Consider the following 14536-nt stretch of genomic DNA (forward strand, 5'->3'; position numbering starts at 1 on the left):
TGTAAAATTTAGCACGAATGGCATAACACAGAACTAGTTTTTGGAGTAATGACGAATCGGCTTTCATTCTCTCCCGAAATCCTTAAAAATATGACACACATCCACGTAAATTTTGTCTATGGTCGCAGCTAGCCAATTCTGAGATTTTGTAAATAATCCATGGGCTCTATACTTTCTGATACATATAAATTATATTATAGTATGGATAATGTTGTATAGGCACCTAGATTTGACTCTGTCTACCATTCGTTCATTGCGGTCGCTATGCGAAGACCGACCTAGGTTGATACAACTGACTTGTAGATAATACCTAGTAATTTCACCTGGGATAGGGAACCTGCGGCCATGTAACCCACTAAGTGCGGTTTTATATAATAATATATAAATCCAAAATAGAGGAGACATACATTTTGTTATTTTAAATTTAATAGTTACATATCGGCTACTCCAACCACTCTCCACTGCAATACGATATGTATTTGCACGATAGAACATATTTTGTCGTATTCAATGAAGTAGCTACTTGTTATTTTGGGTCGCAATAAATGCCATTTTAGGCCGCATGCATCCCACGGGCGGCGGTTTGTGCATCACTGCCATAGAACAATACTTTGACGGGGGAGTTTTGGTTTATGTCGCAATGAGGGATAAACCAATTAAAAAATAAACATTTATAACAAATATCTAAGATAGTAAATACTTATCGAGTGTTTATATACAGAAATGGTACGAAAGAGTTGGCCATGAAATTTAAGCTAATATGAGTGCCATAATCCTTGAGGACGTAGGAATCAGCGTTGCCAACTTGGCGTTTTTTTGCCAGATCTAACATTTTTTGATAGGCATCGAGCCTATAGCGTTTTTATTATCTTTTTTTGATGACTTCGACAGCTTTAAATGTGCTGAAAATAAGTTACACAATAAAAAATAGAGTATTCTTGGCGATATAGTGATATAATGGTATCAGATATTATAATTTAATGTGTGCTTAGGTATGTGGCATCGGATTGATGATTATTGGGGATTCCACTCTCTAGTACCTATTACCTATTCTGGGGAAATGTGGTGTGATTTTTTTGGACTCTTTTTTCCAATAGGAAAAAGGTATTGAAATTTTATTATCACAAAATTTAGCGTTTTTTCCTGCCAAATAGCTTGTTTTCGTAACCCGTCTGGTAAGTTTTTGTCTACTACAGTTGGCAACACTAGCAGGAACACATCATACTTATATTTTTTTCAATGGAATCGGCATACTTAAACATACTTACCTCATTGTCAATCGATCTATGCTGCATGCTTGTTCTAAGAAGAAATTCATATTTTACAACTAATATTGACGTAATTTAAAAAGTCTACTCTATCCAAGATTTTTTCTACAGTTTTTCTAGTAATATATAGGGTCTCTGAGACATTTCTCAGTTATGTAAAATAATAATAGACGTTTCAATCTATTTTTACAGCGACCTATTTTCCACACAGTTTTATTAGGCCGCTACTACTTCTTCCGTGCGCTGTCCCTTTGAATATTCCTTCGCGTGTGTGCACAGCACACTGCACGCTGATGATGGCATTGGCTTCACGAAGATGCCGGCTGTCGGTCGTTGACCCCTCGCGGCTGTGTCAAATTGTAATTCACCTGCGACGACGGCATGTCGATGTCGCCGCGCGGACATCGCGGATTACCGTTAATTATTTCTATACCGCCGCCTCTGCAAGTGTTTCATCGCATGATCCACCAACGTATCTGACGGGGCACCTACCGCACCAGCGTTGCTAACTTAGAGCGTTTTCTTGTTGGAAGTTAGATATAGCATTTTGAATATGCATCTAGCATAGGGGTAGTCAACCTTTTTATACCTACCGCCCACTTTTGTATTTCTCTTAGTAGTCAAATTTTCTAACCGCCCACCGGTTCCACAGTAATTGTGATTTATGAAGTGGGGAAGTAACTTTACTTTATAAAATGTATAAAGTTACAGCAAGTTAAAGCATATAATAATAATTACTTACCAACTACTTTATGTTAGACTTTAAGTTTGGCAGAATAAATCTTTATAAAACTATCGTTTTAAATCTATTTTTTTATTTATACTTTGCATACATGGAAGCATGGAGTCTGATAAAATTACATTTAATTAATTAAATTATTAATGAGACCCCTGAGATTGATGCTGCGAAACTAAATACTGGATATCTGATGAAAACATAATGATAATGTTTTTAAAACCCCTACCGTCCACCATGAAAGCTGGAACGCCCACTAGTAGGCGGTAAGGGTCAGGTTGACTACCCCTGATCTAGCACATTGTGAAGTTAAATTTAATATTTTTGACACCGAATATAATTTTAAAATTATATAAATAGTTTATATAAATAATAATTTATAGATTATTTGTTTGGTCTCATGAAAACAATGTGCATTTTTAATTATGAATTACTTTTGTCAATATACATAATAGGTATAAGTAATTAATTTAAATACCTATTTGCGTAAAAAAATCTATTATGCATGATCAACCTGTAAAAAAAACAACTGAAATGACTTGCTCTATATTTATATTATTTCATTCGCCCTTAAATATGATTGCGATATGTTAATAGCATTATTTCAATTTATTTGTCCATCTTCCGGGGGAGGGGGCTATATTCCCTTCATACCTAGAGTAAATCCGATTCTGCGTATCGAAATGTGTGGTAGATTTGTCAAAAATCAAGTATCCAGTAAGTACAAGAAGAACGTTGCAATTTATTTTCTATTAAACATGCACTCGTAAAATTGATTGCAATACTGTTTAGTTAGTGCTTTTTGTATCCAAGTGTAATATACATAATGTATTTTTTAAATTTAGTATCGATATTTCTTGACATGCAGCCAATGTTTATAATATCAATATTGTCTTTTTACGTACAGCCTATTTCGTGCGTCTTTCCATGTCATACACTCGTACAGCAATGATTTTATTGATCATACTTTATTTCAGTTATAATTTTGAACGTTCATTGTACGCCATCTACTGGAATGATACTGGCATGTTATTGTTAATACTAACGATTTATTTTAAATACTGCCCAAATTAAATACTAGCGAGCCATCTATGGAGAAACTGCGTGAAATGCGGTAACGCCCATCGGCAAGTACGTGGACTCAGCATTCTAACCTCGATAGACTCGACAGATCATTATTTTATTTCATTCAAGTTTGCCATTCTAGGCCCTTCAATCAGATCATTATATTAATTTTCTATTATACTTCTGACTATCCTCTATTATAGCTATACTCTGTCATACTTCGGATTATTTATCTACTGCCCCCTCAGCAAATAAATATACATCCCAGAGCCAAACAACCCACCTAGCTACCTAACACCCAGTTATAATACTGTTAATTATATTCCACTATATATTCTGATTAAAAACACAACATATTTCTTGTTTATACATAGTAAGATTATCAAGCCATTTTACCCCTCGCATCTTTCTAAATCTAAATGCCTGATTAAAATTCACTGCTAGGTCGGCTGTACGCATTCTGTGTAATATTCCCGAGTTTTTTTTTAACACGTGTTGGTTCTAGAATCTAGTTCTAGCTAGATAATGTATCGATGTTCTAATGTCAATAGCCCGTATCCGACATATATGACGATAATGACTTTTTGATATAGGTACCTACTAAAACAACAAAAATACTGCCCATCGACTGCGAAATTCCCATATCTGTAGTTATTTTAACAAAAACCCCCATTTTAGTAATGTATCTACACTATCTACCGTATCTTATCATTTCAGGAATAAAACTGTAATAGCCCGTATCTCGCCTCTAAGCTGTCAAGCGTGTTGCATGACGTGTGTTGAATTCAGTTTCAAAATGTCACTCGCATGCTATGTAGTTACGACATGTGTGTGCTTTTAACAGTCATATACGGGATATTAAATATTTAGTTTTTTTTAGCTTCCTGCACAATTTGTAAAAAGTCACTTACGGGATATTAACATTATTTCATCGGTATGATAAACATACTGTGATTAGTGGTGTAAAGACAGAAAATAATTCCAAGATAAAAATAACTTTTTATATACCACGTTTTTAAATTTTCCGTTGAATCATATAAACTTGACAATTCCATGTATTAATAAATACTTTTTTTTGTGCTTGATAGAAATACTGAATAAATTGAATACTGAAATGTCATTTTGACATTTCACATTGATTTCCATAGTAACGCACGTATATATTAATAATTTAGTTGCTATGATTTTTTTCTGAAACATACAAAACAGAATTAACTGAAAATGAATTCAAGAATGCATTGTAATCGTGGTCAAAAGTTTCAAATGTCAAGCTAGTCGGGAAGTTACCTAAAAATCTTCAATCGTCCAATACAAATCTTGGACAAACAAGAATACGAGCTAATAAAAACGTGGTAAAAATAAGTTGGTACACACAAAATACGTAATGTATCAAACCGCGTCGAGTCGGTAACCATCAGGTAAAATGATACCTGTGCCAACCATCTAGTGACTTGTCTTATGATAATTAATTAAACTCTTCTAGCCACTTTGAACCCGGCTGTAAATACATTCGCATCGCATACTCACTACTTCTATTTGCGGGTTCATAGGACCTTCAGTCTCCATGGCAAAAAATAATTAACCGGGTTCATTACACCCTTGATGGTGGCCAATAACTTGGTCTTGGTGGAAGCGAAGATTATAAATAATGTAATAAAGATAGACTTTGAGGTCACGCGAACCCTATTTTGAATTCTCTCCTGCACTATGCAGATTAGAGATGGAATTTTTGTATTCGTAAATATTCGAAAGCATAATATTATTAGACAGATAGTACCTATTTTGTTCAATTAAATTTTCAGGTAAAATGGCACCTGTATTTTACAACGTTTTTATTAGGTCGTATTCTTATTTGTCCGGTACAAATCTTGCAATCGATTTTTAACTAACTTCCCGACTAGCTAGACATTTGAAACACGACGCCAATGCATTTTTTAATACTTTTAGCCGTTTTTAAGTAGAATTAAATTCATTTCCGGTTAATTCTGTTTTGTATGAAAAGTTATTTCGGAAGAAATCCGTAATCCAATCCACTATTATTGGTTGCTAGGTCCTAACAACTAAATTATTAATATATACGTGCGTTACTATGGAAATCAATATGAAATGTCAAAATGACATTTCAGTATTATTTCTATCAAATACAATTTTTTTTGATCGTTTAAGCTAGTCAAGTCAAATTTATATGATTCCAACAGAAAATTTAAAAACGCTGTATATAAAAAGTTCTTTTTATCTTGTAATTTTTCTTGTTTAATTTGTTCTTTGGTAAATTTACTTTAGGTATTGCTTTTTTGATATTTTATTGGAAGAGTTTAAACTTTAAACCTTTAATAGATATTATATATCTTTAATATTTAAATTGTATATAACCAATTAGGCTTGTTTTTTTCGCTGCTCTCATAAAGACGTTCTTACAAACGAAAATCGTAAGTTTGGGAAAACCCTATATAATAATCTCATTGGCTGAAAACCACTCTATACTAATCATTCGATACCTCATTGGCTGAATATCGTTTAGTATCAATATCAATACGCCGATCAATGAATGACTCCGAATTCAAACTGTCTGAAAACGTTTATGCATCAAATCTATGTGAATTTAACTAAAGGCCTATCCTATAATATTATGGTAAATCATTGCACTTATAAAACTAACCTCCAAATCCTATCATGTCAATAGTTTCGATTGGCCAAACGAAGAGGCCACAAAACTTAGTAAAAGTGTTCCCCAACCATTATACACCAGCAGACTGGTAAAAATTGGAGACATATAATTTCGGGGACCTTTAACGCAGAAAAAAAACTATTATCAATGTAGTATTTTGTTTACTAGTTTTTAAATCTTATTTTATAATAACAGATATAATGAACATACATACATAATTTGAAAACATCTCATGCATATACAGACTAGAAAAAAATATTTTGCAGAAGAAAAAAAATACGACACCCGACGGGACTTGAACCTGTATCTGCTAGATTTGCGCCAGTATGCTTTTCCAATTAAACTACGGGCATCTTACTAAATTACGACGATTTAAACTAGTAGTTGTCGAATTGCGTTATAATGTTGTCTATCGGTTTTATTGTATTAAATTAAGGTAGGTATTGATTAATTCTCGACGTCGCGGATCTCTCCATTATTTAGTTTTTATAATGTACTTAACTTCGAATTGCTAATAATTTAATAACATATTTTTCAATTCGTATATGAGTCACATTATGGGCCTAATAGGTTGAGCAAGTGGCTGACGCCCATTTCTCGTAAAAACAAAATCTGTTAATACAAACCTCCACTCTGTGGAGGCCCATATGATCTTGTTAGGATCAGTCATGTTCGAAAGAAAAGAAGAAGATTTTTTTTATTCAACGAATAAGACAAGATTTGAGAATGTAACATTCTATATAATATTGAACATACATAATATAATGTTTTATTCTCAAATCTTAACACACGTAATAGAACAGACTATTTCTTTTATTCAACGAATAATTCACAAGATTTAAGAATGTAAAATTCTTTATTGAACATACCTACATGATTTGAAAACACGTCAGAGAAATAATATAAAATATAACCACTAGAAAAAAGAAAGGGCTTCAGAGAATATTTTAAAAACACTAGCCAACTTTGTCGCAATTAGATAGGACACGTGTGCCAAGAATACATGGACGCGAATCCCCATGGGCGCAGGTTCGTATAAAAAGATTTTTTCTAATAGTTATATATTTCTCTGACATGTTTTCAATTAATTATTTAGACATAGGTATAAGTCTGATTGCGAATACAACCGTACAACTGAAATGTAGCTATATTGTGAATTTTTCAGCCGCTATATCAAAATAAATAAACATTCAAATGTATGTAAGTACAAATACAACATAATATTATTCTTGTTGCGACTAAGGAATTTGTAAGACCAGCAAGGCGAGTTTGGAATGCAATGTACCAATCAATACTGAAGAGTACCTACACAACAGACTCTGTAGTTGAGTATCGAGTATCTCACGACATAATGTAGTTGTACATAGGAACGTCAAAAAAGTGTCGATATATTTCGATATTACGTCCCTTGTCCATCTCATTTGCGATGTACTACAATATCGTGGGAATCTGGAGGGCCGGTCAAGAAATTATTTATTGAGGAGTCGAGTGTCACTCACTTTCCTTCTACAGTACCCCGATACCTGATACCTTCTTTTGTCCCAGTAACTCGATACTCATTTCATGTCGTCATATCAATGTTTTCATTTTACTTGAGTGTTTTCCAGATGGTTTTTTCTCTCTCTAATCTGGCTCACTAAATTATTATTGAATGAATAGTTTTAAAAAAAGTGTTCATTCAAAAAACTTTTCATTAAAGTTATTCCTCTAACTAAAATGTTGTCTTGGTAGTCGAGGTGAAATAGCTACATATCGGAAAATATAATATGTATTTAGTACTTACCTTACTTGCTAAAATTATTGTTTATTTTTCTGTCTTCTTTTTTACTGGAAGTGGTATTCCATCTTGACTTTCTTAACCTTGTAAGCAACGCTGGTTAGTAGGATCATTTTGAAGTTATGTGTTTACTTTCTGCCAAATTTCCCTTTAGTTAGGTTAGGTTAGGTTGCATTCAATATATTTCGGTGGCAAAGGGTGGAGATCTACTATGGCTTGGATTAGGAAGGGTTTAATTGAATTTTAAAAACTAACCAGCACCATCTGCATATTGTACGTATAGTTCAATTAAAACCGATAAATATGACTGACAAAGTTTAATATGCGTTATTTATGTCGAATCTTAACAGCCTACCTCCACCCCTCGCTACTGATATATTATTTTACTGTGGACGCTGGGAATGACAAAAAGTAAATTACCAAGTTCGATTCTAAGTGGATGTTTTAAATTAACATACTTAGAAATAGTTGTTGGCCATTTGCTCATCCCATTGGGTCCCTTGCTCTCAATCAAATAAGGTTATTAGTGGAAATATTGAAGGTACCATTAAGGTACATGGTCAACTGCACAATCGTTCTCCAGGTATCTCTATTCCAAGCTCTCTCTCTCGCCAGTCGGTCACATTCAGGTTCTCCGCGTCCCTCAACGTTATCCGCACATTTGACGAATCATGTGAATAATAAAATGATATCAAACCGCATGCATTTTAGTTTGCCAGAATTATCGTAAATGATTTTTATTCTTTCTTAATATACCTACAGGTGAAAGTGTTGCAAAAATTTAAGTCTGTAATTTATACGCGTTATAATTGTTTGTCCCCCTTTTAACTCGTCTGTAGCAACAACGAAAGATTATTGTATTAAACTTGTACTCTGCGTACATTTCAATAAATGAATGAATGGTGTGTGTATCTTGAACCTATATCATTGCTCTCAATACTTTCGCCCATACTGACAGTAAAATGCAGTAATTGTAGTCTCCTGAAAATATTTATAAAGTCGATATTGTGGCACTTTCAATAATTTCCTGGAAATGATTCATGTTCAACAGTCTTGTCGCCGGATCGATACCTATTCTAAATCTCTTTGTGTATACATACACGGTTGCCAAGTTACTATCACGCCAAACATTGGATTCAATTAACATTTTCTTCGCGAATGAATCAGGTGGTGGATTACTCACAACTCGGGGAATTCCCATGACTTCATGGGGTATGCAATAATTTCTCTCAACCCCCGTAAGAAAATGTTTTGTCGCGCGTGATGTCATTGAATTCATTTATCATGCCTGTTACGAAATTCCTTAGGTCACCGCTGTGTAATATTATTTATTATCATGTCTTATCAAGACTGCAATGTAGGGATGGGTGTTGAACACTAATTCGAATAATTTGATCGAAAGTTAGTAAGGTTTTGATTGCAAGTTATATTAGAACTGTTTACAAATATCTTTTTACGAACATTTCAAATCTTCTGATACAAATAATGTCCATGCGTTTTGGATTCCACCTCGGATGGAAAACACCGATGACTTACAGCTGATGTTCTTGGTCTTGACTAGTTATCAGGAATGAAATAACAATACTACTTGATGATGTTGGTAACAGTACCTAGGTATTGGTTTCGTCCTTATTCTCAAAATATAGAAACATACTTATACAATATTTGACAACAATGCCAGAACGATTTTAGTATGGTTGAATTGCTAACAATATAATAGTTAATACTTAGGTATTCTCCAAGTTGACAACTCTTATATTTACGAACTGAGAATGGGTTACTAAGGCGAATGAGAAATTAACTGTTAGTATGTTATTTGCCAAGTCATTTCTGAGAGGTAAAATTAACTAACATCAATGGTACAAGTCTAAAATATGTTTTTTTAAATATGATTATCCAAAATTATTTCAATAAACAATCACAAATAATACTAAGTAAAGGTAGCTATTTTTTTATTCATCGAATACGACACAATATTTGAGAATGTAACATTCTATTACTTACATTGAACATACATAATTTGAAAATATCTCATGCATACACCCACTAGCAAAAAAATTATTTAGCTAAAAATCCGACGGGATTTAAACTTGTAACCGCTGGATTCGCGCCAGTGTGCTTTTCCCAATTTAACTATGAGCATCCTACTTAATTACAACCATTTTAACTATTAGTTCTTACATGAAATGGCGTGAATCCAGCGGTTACAGGTTCAAGTCCCGTCGGGTGTAATATATGTACCCACTAGAAAAAATCCATTTTAGCTAAAAATACGACATCCGACGGGATTTAAATTTTTAACCGTTGAATTCGCGCCAGTGTGCTTTTCCAATTTAGCTATGAGCATCCTACTTAATTACAACAATTTTAACTAGTAGTTCTTACATGAAATGGCGTGAATACAGCGGTTACAGGTTCAAGTCCCGTCGGGTGTTGTATTTTTTTTTCTAAAATATTTTTTTTCTTGTGGGTATATGCATGAGATGTTTTCAAATCTTGTATGTTCAGTAAGTAAAGAGGTAAGTAATTAAAACAAAGCGTCAACCGAGTGCCATCATTTCTATAATATCTACAAGCAATATTAATGCTGCTAATACAGAGAATTAAAATTTTTCTTTTAATTCTTAATTCAACCTTACTAAAAAGGTTCTGGAATCATTATCAAGACTTTCAAAAAAGTTCTTCACACTCCCTCTATTATTAGTAGTTCTATCTATTTGAGTAACATTCTGTAATTAATACTTGTTATACTTATTTCTTGTTTTTATGATGTTACAGCCCAGCATTTGCAAAGAACGCCGGCAGCGGGCGTAGTCCTCCCCCAGGGATGGGGCGCGGGCACAGCGGGGGCGGCTGAAGCACTCCAGGCTTGCCAGAAACTCCGTCTCCAGTCATTGCAGCTCGAACGCGAAAGACTTAAGCAGAGACAGCAAGAAATTCGATTGCAGGTTAGAACAATCTTGTATCCACCTTAATTGTAGTCGTTTGTGTCCTTGGACTCCAGAGGAAGGTCTGAAGACTCAATAGAAGAAGAGAATGACAAAACTTAGATAACTTCCGCTGTGTGGAGTCGAAGCCCATTTGCTCTGATTTGGAGTGAAAATTATAATTTTCTGGTAACGCAGACATTTTGTAGAAAGTTGTATGCAATACCAGATTGTTTCTTTATATACAATATTTTATTACACCTACCAAAATTTTCACATTCATTACAGGATGAACGTTGTCAAATTATTCTACTTTAAACATACATAATTTTGAAGAACACTTTCTGAGAAAATATATTATAACCAATAGAAAAAATCTTTTTGAAAAAAGTAAGCACCCCGGCAGGGAATCGAACCCTGCATCTCATGGGTTTACGCCCCGTCCGTGCATTACCTCTATGCTACAAGGCTACGTACTAATTGCGACGAATTTTAACTATTGGCCTTTTTAATACCCACTCATCAGCGTTCTTCTAAATCTAAATCAAACTACTTTGGCCATCGGTTTTTTTAGAATGGTACATTGTAAAAATCTTGTGAATTATTCGTTGAATAAAAGAAATAGTTAGTTATACTCTACTTTAGTCTTTTGGGGGTGTGAAGAGATGTACACATTATCCTTTTTTAGTGTAACTATGTTGTTGATATCGTGTGACAATCAGTGTTGAACAGTGTGACTTAATCCGAGTGGAACTGCTTGATGCAACAAGGTCTACCTCGAGGTGTAGTGTCAAACAAAAGAACTCTTAGTTGGGCCACACATATAAACTTGTCTGGACTGCAACACGTCGAATATTTTGATGTGATTTTGTCGATATTCACAAAACACATGTAATTTAATGTCCCTCGGCACACAGGGAAAATGCGACATTTTGTTTGAAAAATAACTGGTGTCACAAGCAACACATTTCACTTGACCACATGTTACATATACTTTACTTACACTTTATTTGGATTGCACTACACAACATTTAATTAAGAGTAAGCGTTTGTAATCCTTCATATTAAATAAAAATAATTTAAAGCATTGTGCTTCTTTTCTTCAGCGTATTTGATTTATCATTTCAAAATATTAATTTATACTAAAGACATTGAAGAAAACCTTTTCTATATGAACAAAGCCTCAATATATGAAAATATACTAAGAATGATGAAATTAGCTGCAAGTTAATTTTGCATTGCAGATTCAAAACTACAAATATTTCAATATTTTTAACATTCCTTGAGTTAAACTCTAAATCTTGAATTTGTTTTGAATGGTGAACCATTAACAACATGTTAAATTACAAAGACAAAGTTACTCTGTCTAAGAGATCATTCATCATATTACAGCAAGAACTGATGGCGAGACATGCCCCATCTGTGGTATCGGGTAACGTAGTCAGCGGAGCCGACCTTCCACTGGATCCATTCCTTTCGGGACTCACAGAGCACTCACGGCAGGAGTCAGGTGACAGCGGTCTAGGGATGGGGCTGGCGCAGTCCTACTCCATGCCGCACACTCCTGAAGACTTCCTCGCGAACATCGATGACAATATGGACTGCGCCAGCGAAGGCGGCGGCAACACCATGGACGCCAACGACATATCTCTCAGTGACAACATTGACTCCACAGATGATTTAGTCCCTTCTTTACAGGTGTGTTTGGAGCCATTTAATCATTAATATCTATCTTATGCATGGCCGGCCCCCACAAGGGGGGTCTGACAGGGCTCTTGCCTAGGGGCCCGGGCTCAGGGGGGCCCAGCGTTGCGGGTCAATCAGATATGTCATTACATTACAAATTTGTCTATTATTATATATAGTATACATATTTTTTATCAATAATTATTAATAAATTTGTTCTAATAGTGAAAAAAATAAAAGTCGCCTTTTCACGTAGGGGTTATTAACATTTAAAAAATGAAGTTGTAAGATGCAATTTTTGATTGTTTTGTGTTGATACTCGACAACTCCATAATTCAAGTAGATGTATTAAAACTACAAAAAACAGCTAAAGGCCCTCACACAATTTTGAAAATGTTTATGTTGTGCATCACACATGCTATTAAACTTAGCGATGGGTAGGGGGGCCCGCCAAAGATCCTGGCCGGGGGGCGCGCTTTAGGATATGGGGGCCATGATCTTATGACAAAACAATTTGCATCGTATTGTTTTAAACTTTTGTAAAAGGCGGTGGCAGAGAGTATCTGTTGGGGACGTAAGCGATTTGTAACTGAAAAAAAGTGCACGGTTGAACTATCATACTTACGGACTTATTAAAGTTGAATTTTATTTGAGCTTCAATATGTTTTTAAAAAAACAAATTAATAAGTTGTGTTAAGCATCTTTTTCCCACCTGTACATTTGCATTAAATAATATTTAGAATTTACTAATAATATTTATAATTAAGTACTATAATTTTATAGATATTGATTCAAATATATTACAAATGATGATTTCTATATAAATTATGATCATATCATGAAGTTAACTCTGAATCCCTTGAAAAGATTTATCTAAGTTTCAAACCAAACATTTCAAGCAGAATAATAATATTGGAAGATTTGTTTTTATAATTTTTTTCTTTTCAAATATACAGTGTTGTTTTTTTTGTTATGCATGGAACTGATCGCCAACCAGCGGGTCTATTCTATACACATGGCTGCTTTCGGTCCGATACGGCATCTAAATAGGGTAGGATAGTATCGAATTATTAACACTTATTGTAACAATTACAATAATTTAGTTATAATAGTTGCAATAAGTGCTATGTTTTAACAGCACCTCTCTTGGCTGTGATAAATTTTAGACCAAGATAGACAGTTTTGACAGTTCAGACGGTTGATTTATTGTAATTGTTACAATACGTGTTAATAATTCGATACTTTCCTACCCTATTTAGCTGCCGTAGCGGACCGAAAGCAGGCTTGTGTATAGAATAGACCCGCTGGATGCCTGGATACGCACATATCGCGAGTGGAGAACTACAAGGTTCTAAGTGTTTGTCCTTGATGAAAGGAAAGTAACAATGTGGCAGCTTAGAATACTACTTCATTGTTGTATACTCGAATACTTAAAACCTTGTAGTATTAGGCTCGCGATATGTCTCTGCCGGCTTCCATATATATTTAACTTGTTGAATAGACTGAGTTTACCGCAAGACAGATGCTACTGGCATTAGTACATTTCAAACGCGTGATATAATCAGTAGAATCCATTGGACTTATATATGCCTAATTTAAATATGAATAATTATTAAATAAATTGGATTATTAATGGTACTAATTGTTGCATACGTGGTTAATATATGCGTGTTAGAAAACTATTTTTGATAAATGTTGAATAACTATTTACTATGAAGTCTTTTCCATTGATTAATGAATGCCATCCGAATATTATAAAAGAATTTTTGATTTCTGTCTAATCAATGGAATATAATATGTTTGTCTTTTGTCGATGTTTGTAGCTGGGTGAAGAGTTCTCGAGTGACATCTTGGATGATGTCCAGTCGCTCATCAATCCCGCCACCAGCAAGCAAGGTAACGGCTTGACATGGCTGTGATTTGAGGCCTCTCGTCTCTTGTAGATGATCATTCCGGGGTGGCGAAGTACTATTTGTGCAATAAGTATGGTTCCAAGTAATGCCTCGGAATGAAGTTATGTTTACAAGTTGGAAAATGATATTTTTACTACACAAGGGATATTGAAACATTTTACAGTTAAGTGAACTTGAAGATTTTCATCATTATGAGATTTTTAATATTGAAGTATTTTTTTTGACAATTTACTCTTTGTGATTTTGTATGCGGTGCTGTAAATGAACTATAACTGTTTTCATGATGTCTCCGGCAGCAATAATTTAGTGCCTTTATAATGTAATAATATGATCATACAACATGGCAACTTGTAATGTGTTTCGTTTCGGGTGTTTTCATTTTATTGATGGAAATATTATTATAAAATATATAACCAACTATCATAATCAAAGGTGCCTTATGTTAGTGCCTGATTTTCGATATATATTGTAATGTATATAATATAACTTCAATTAT

General features: G+C 34.1%; 1 protein-coding gene across 1 annotated transcript in view; it reads left to right on the forward strand.

Moving 5' to 3' along the window:
• Positions 1–14181, forward strand: part of yki (Transcriptional coactivator yki) — a 178878-nt gene extending 164697 nt beyond the window's left edge. Inside the window, exons 4-6 of the mRNA XM_085947716.1 lie at positions 10293–10462; positions 11834–12139; positions 13951–14181. Coding sequence (XP_085803842.1) covers positions 10293–10462; positions 11834–12139; positions 13951–14046 — 572 coding nt within the window. The 3' untranslated portion in view covers positions 14047–14181. The remainder of the gene's footprint in view (positions 1–10292; positions 10463–11833; positions 12140–13950) is intronic.
• The last annotated feature ends 355 nt before the right edge of the window (positions 14182–14536 follow it).

Source organism: Rhyacophila brunnea, unplaced genomic scaffold, assembly GCF_057557595.1.
Source record: "Rhyacophila brunnea isolate RB1 unplaced genomic scaffold, BYU_Rbru_1.0 scaffold_2, whole genome shotgun sequence".
In the NCBI taxonomy this organism is placed as follows: domain Eukaryota; kingdom Metazoa; phylum Arthropoda; class Insecta; order Trichoptera; family Rhyacophilidae; genus Rhyacophila; species Rhyacophila brunnea.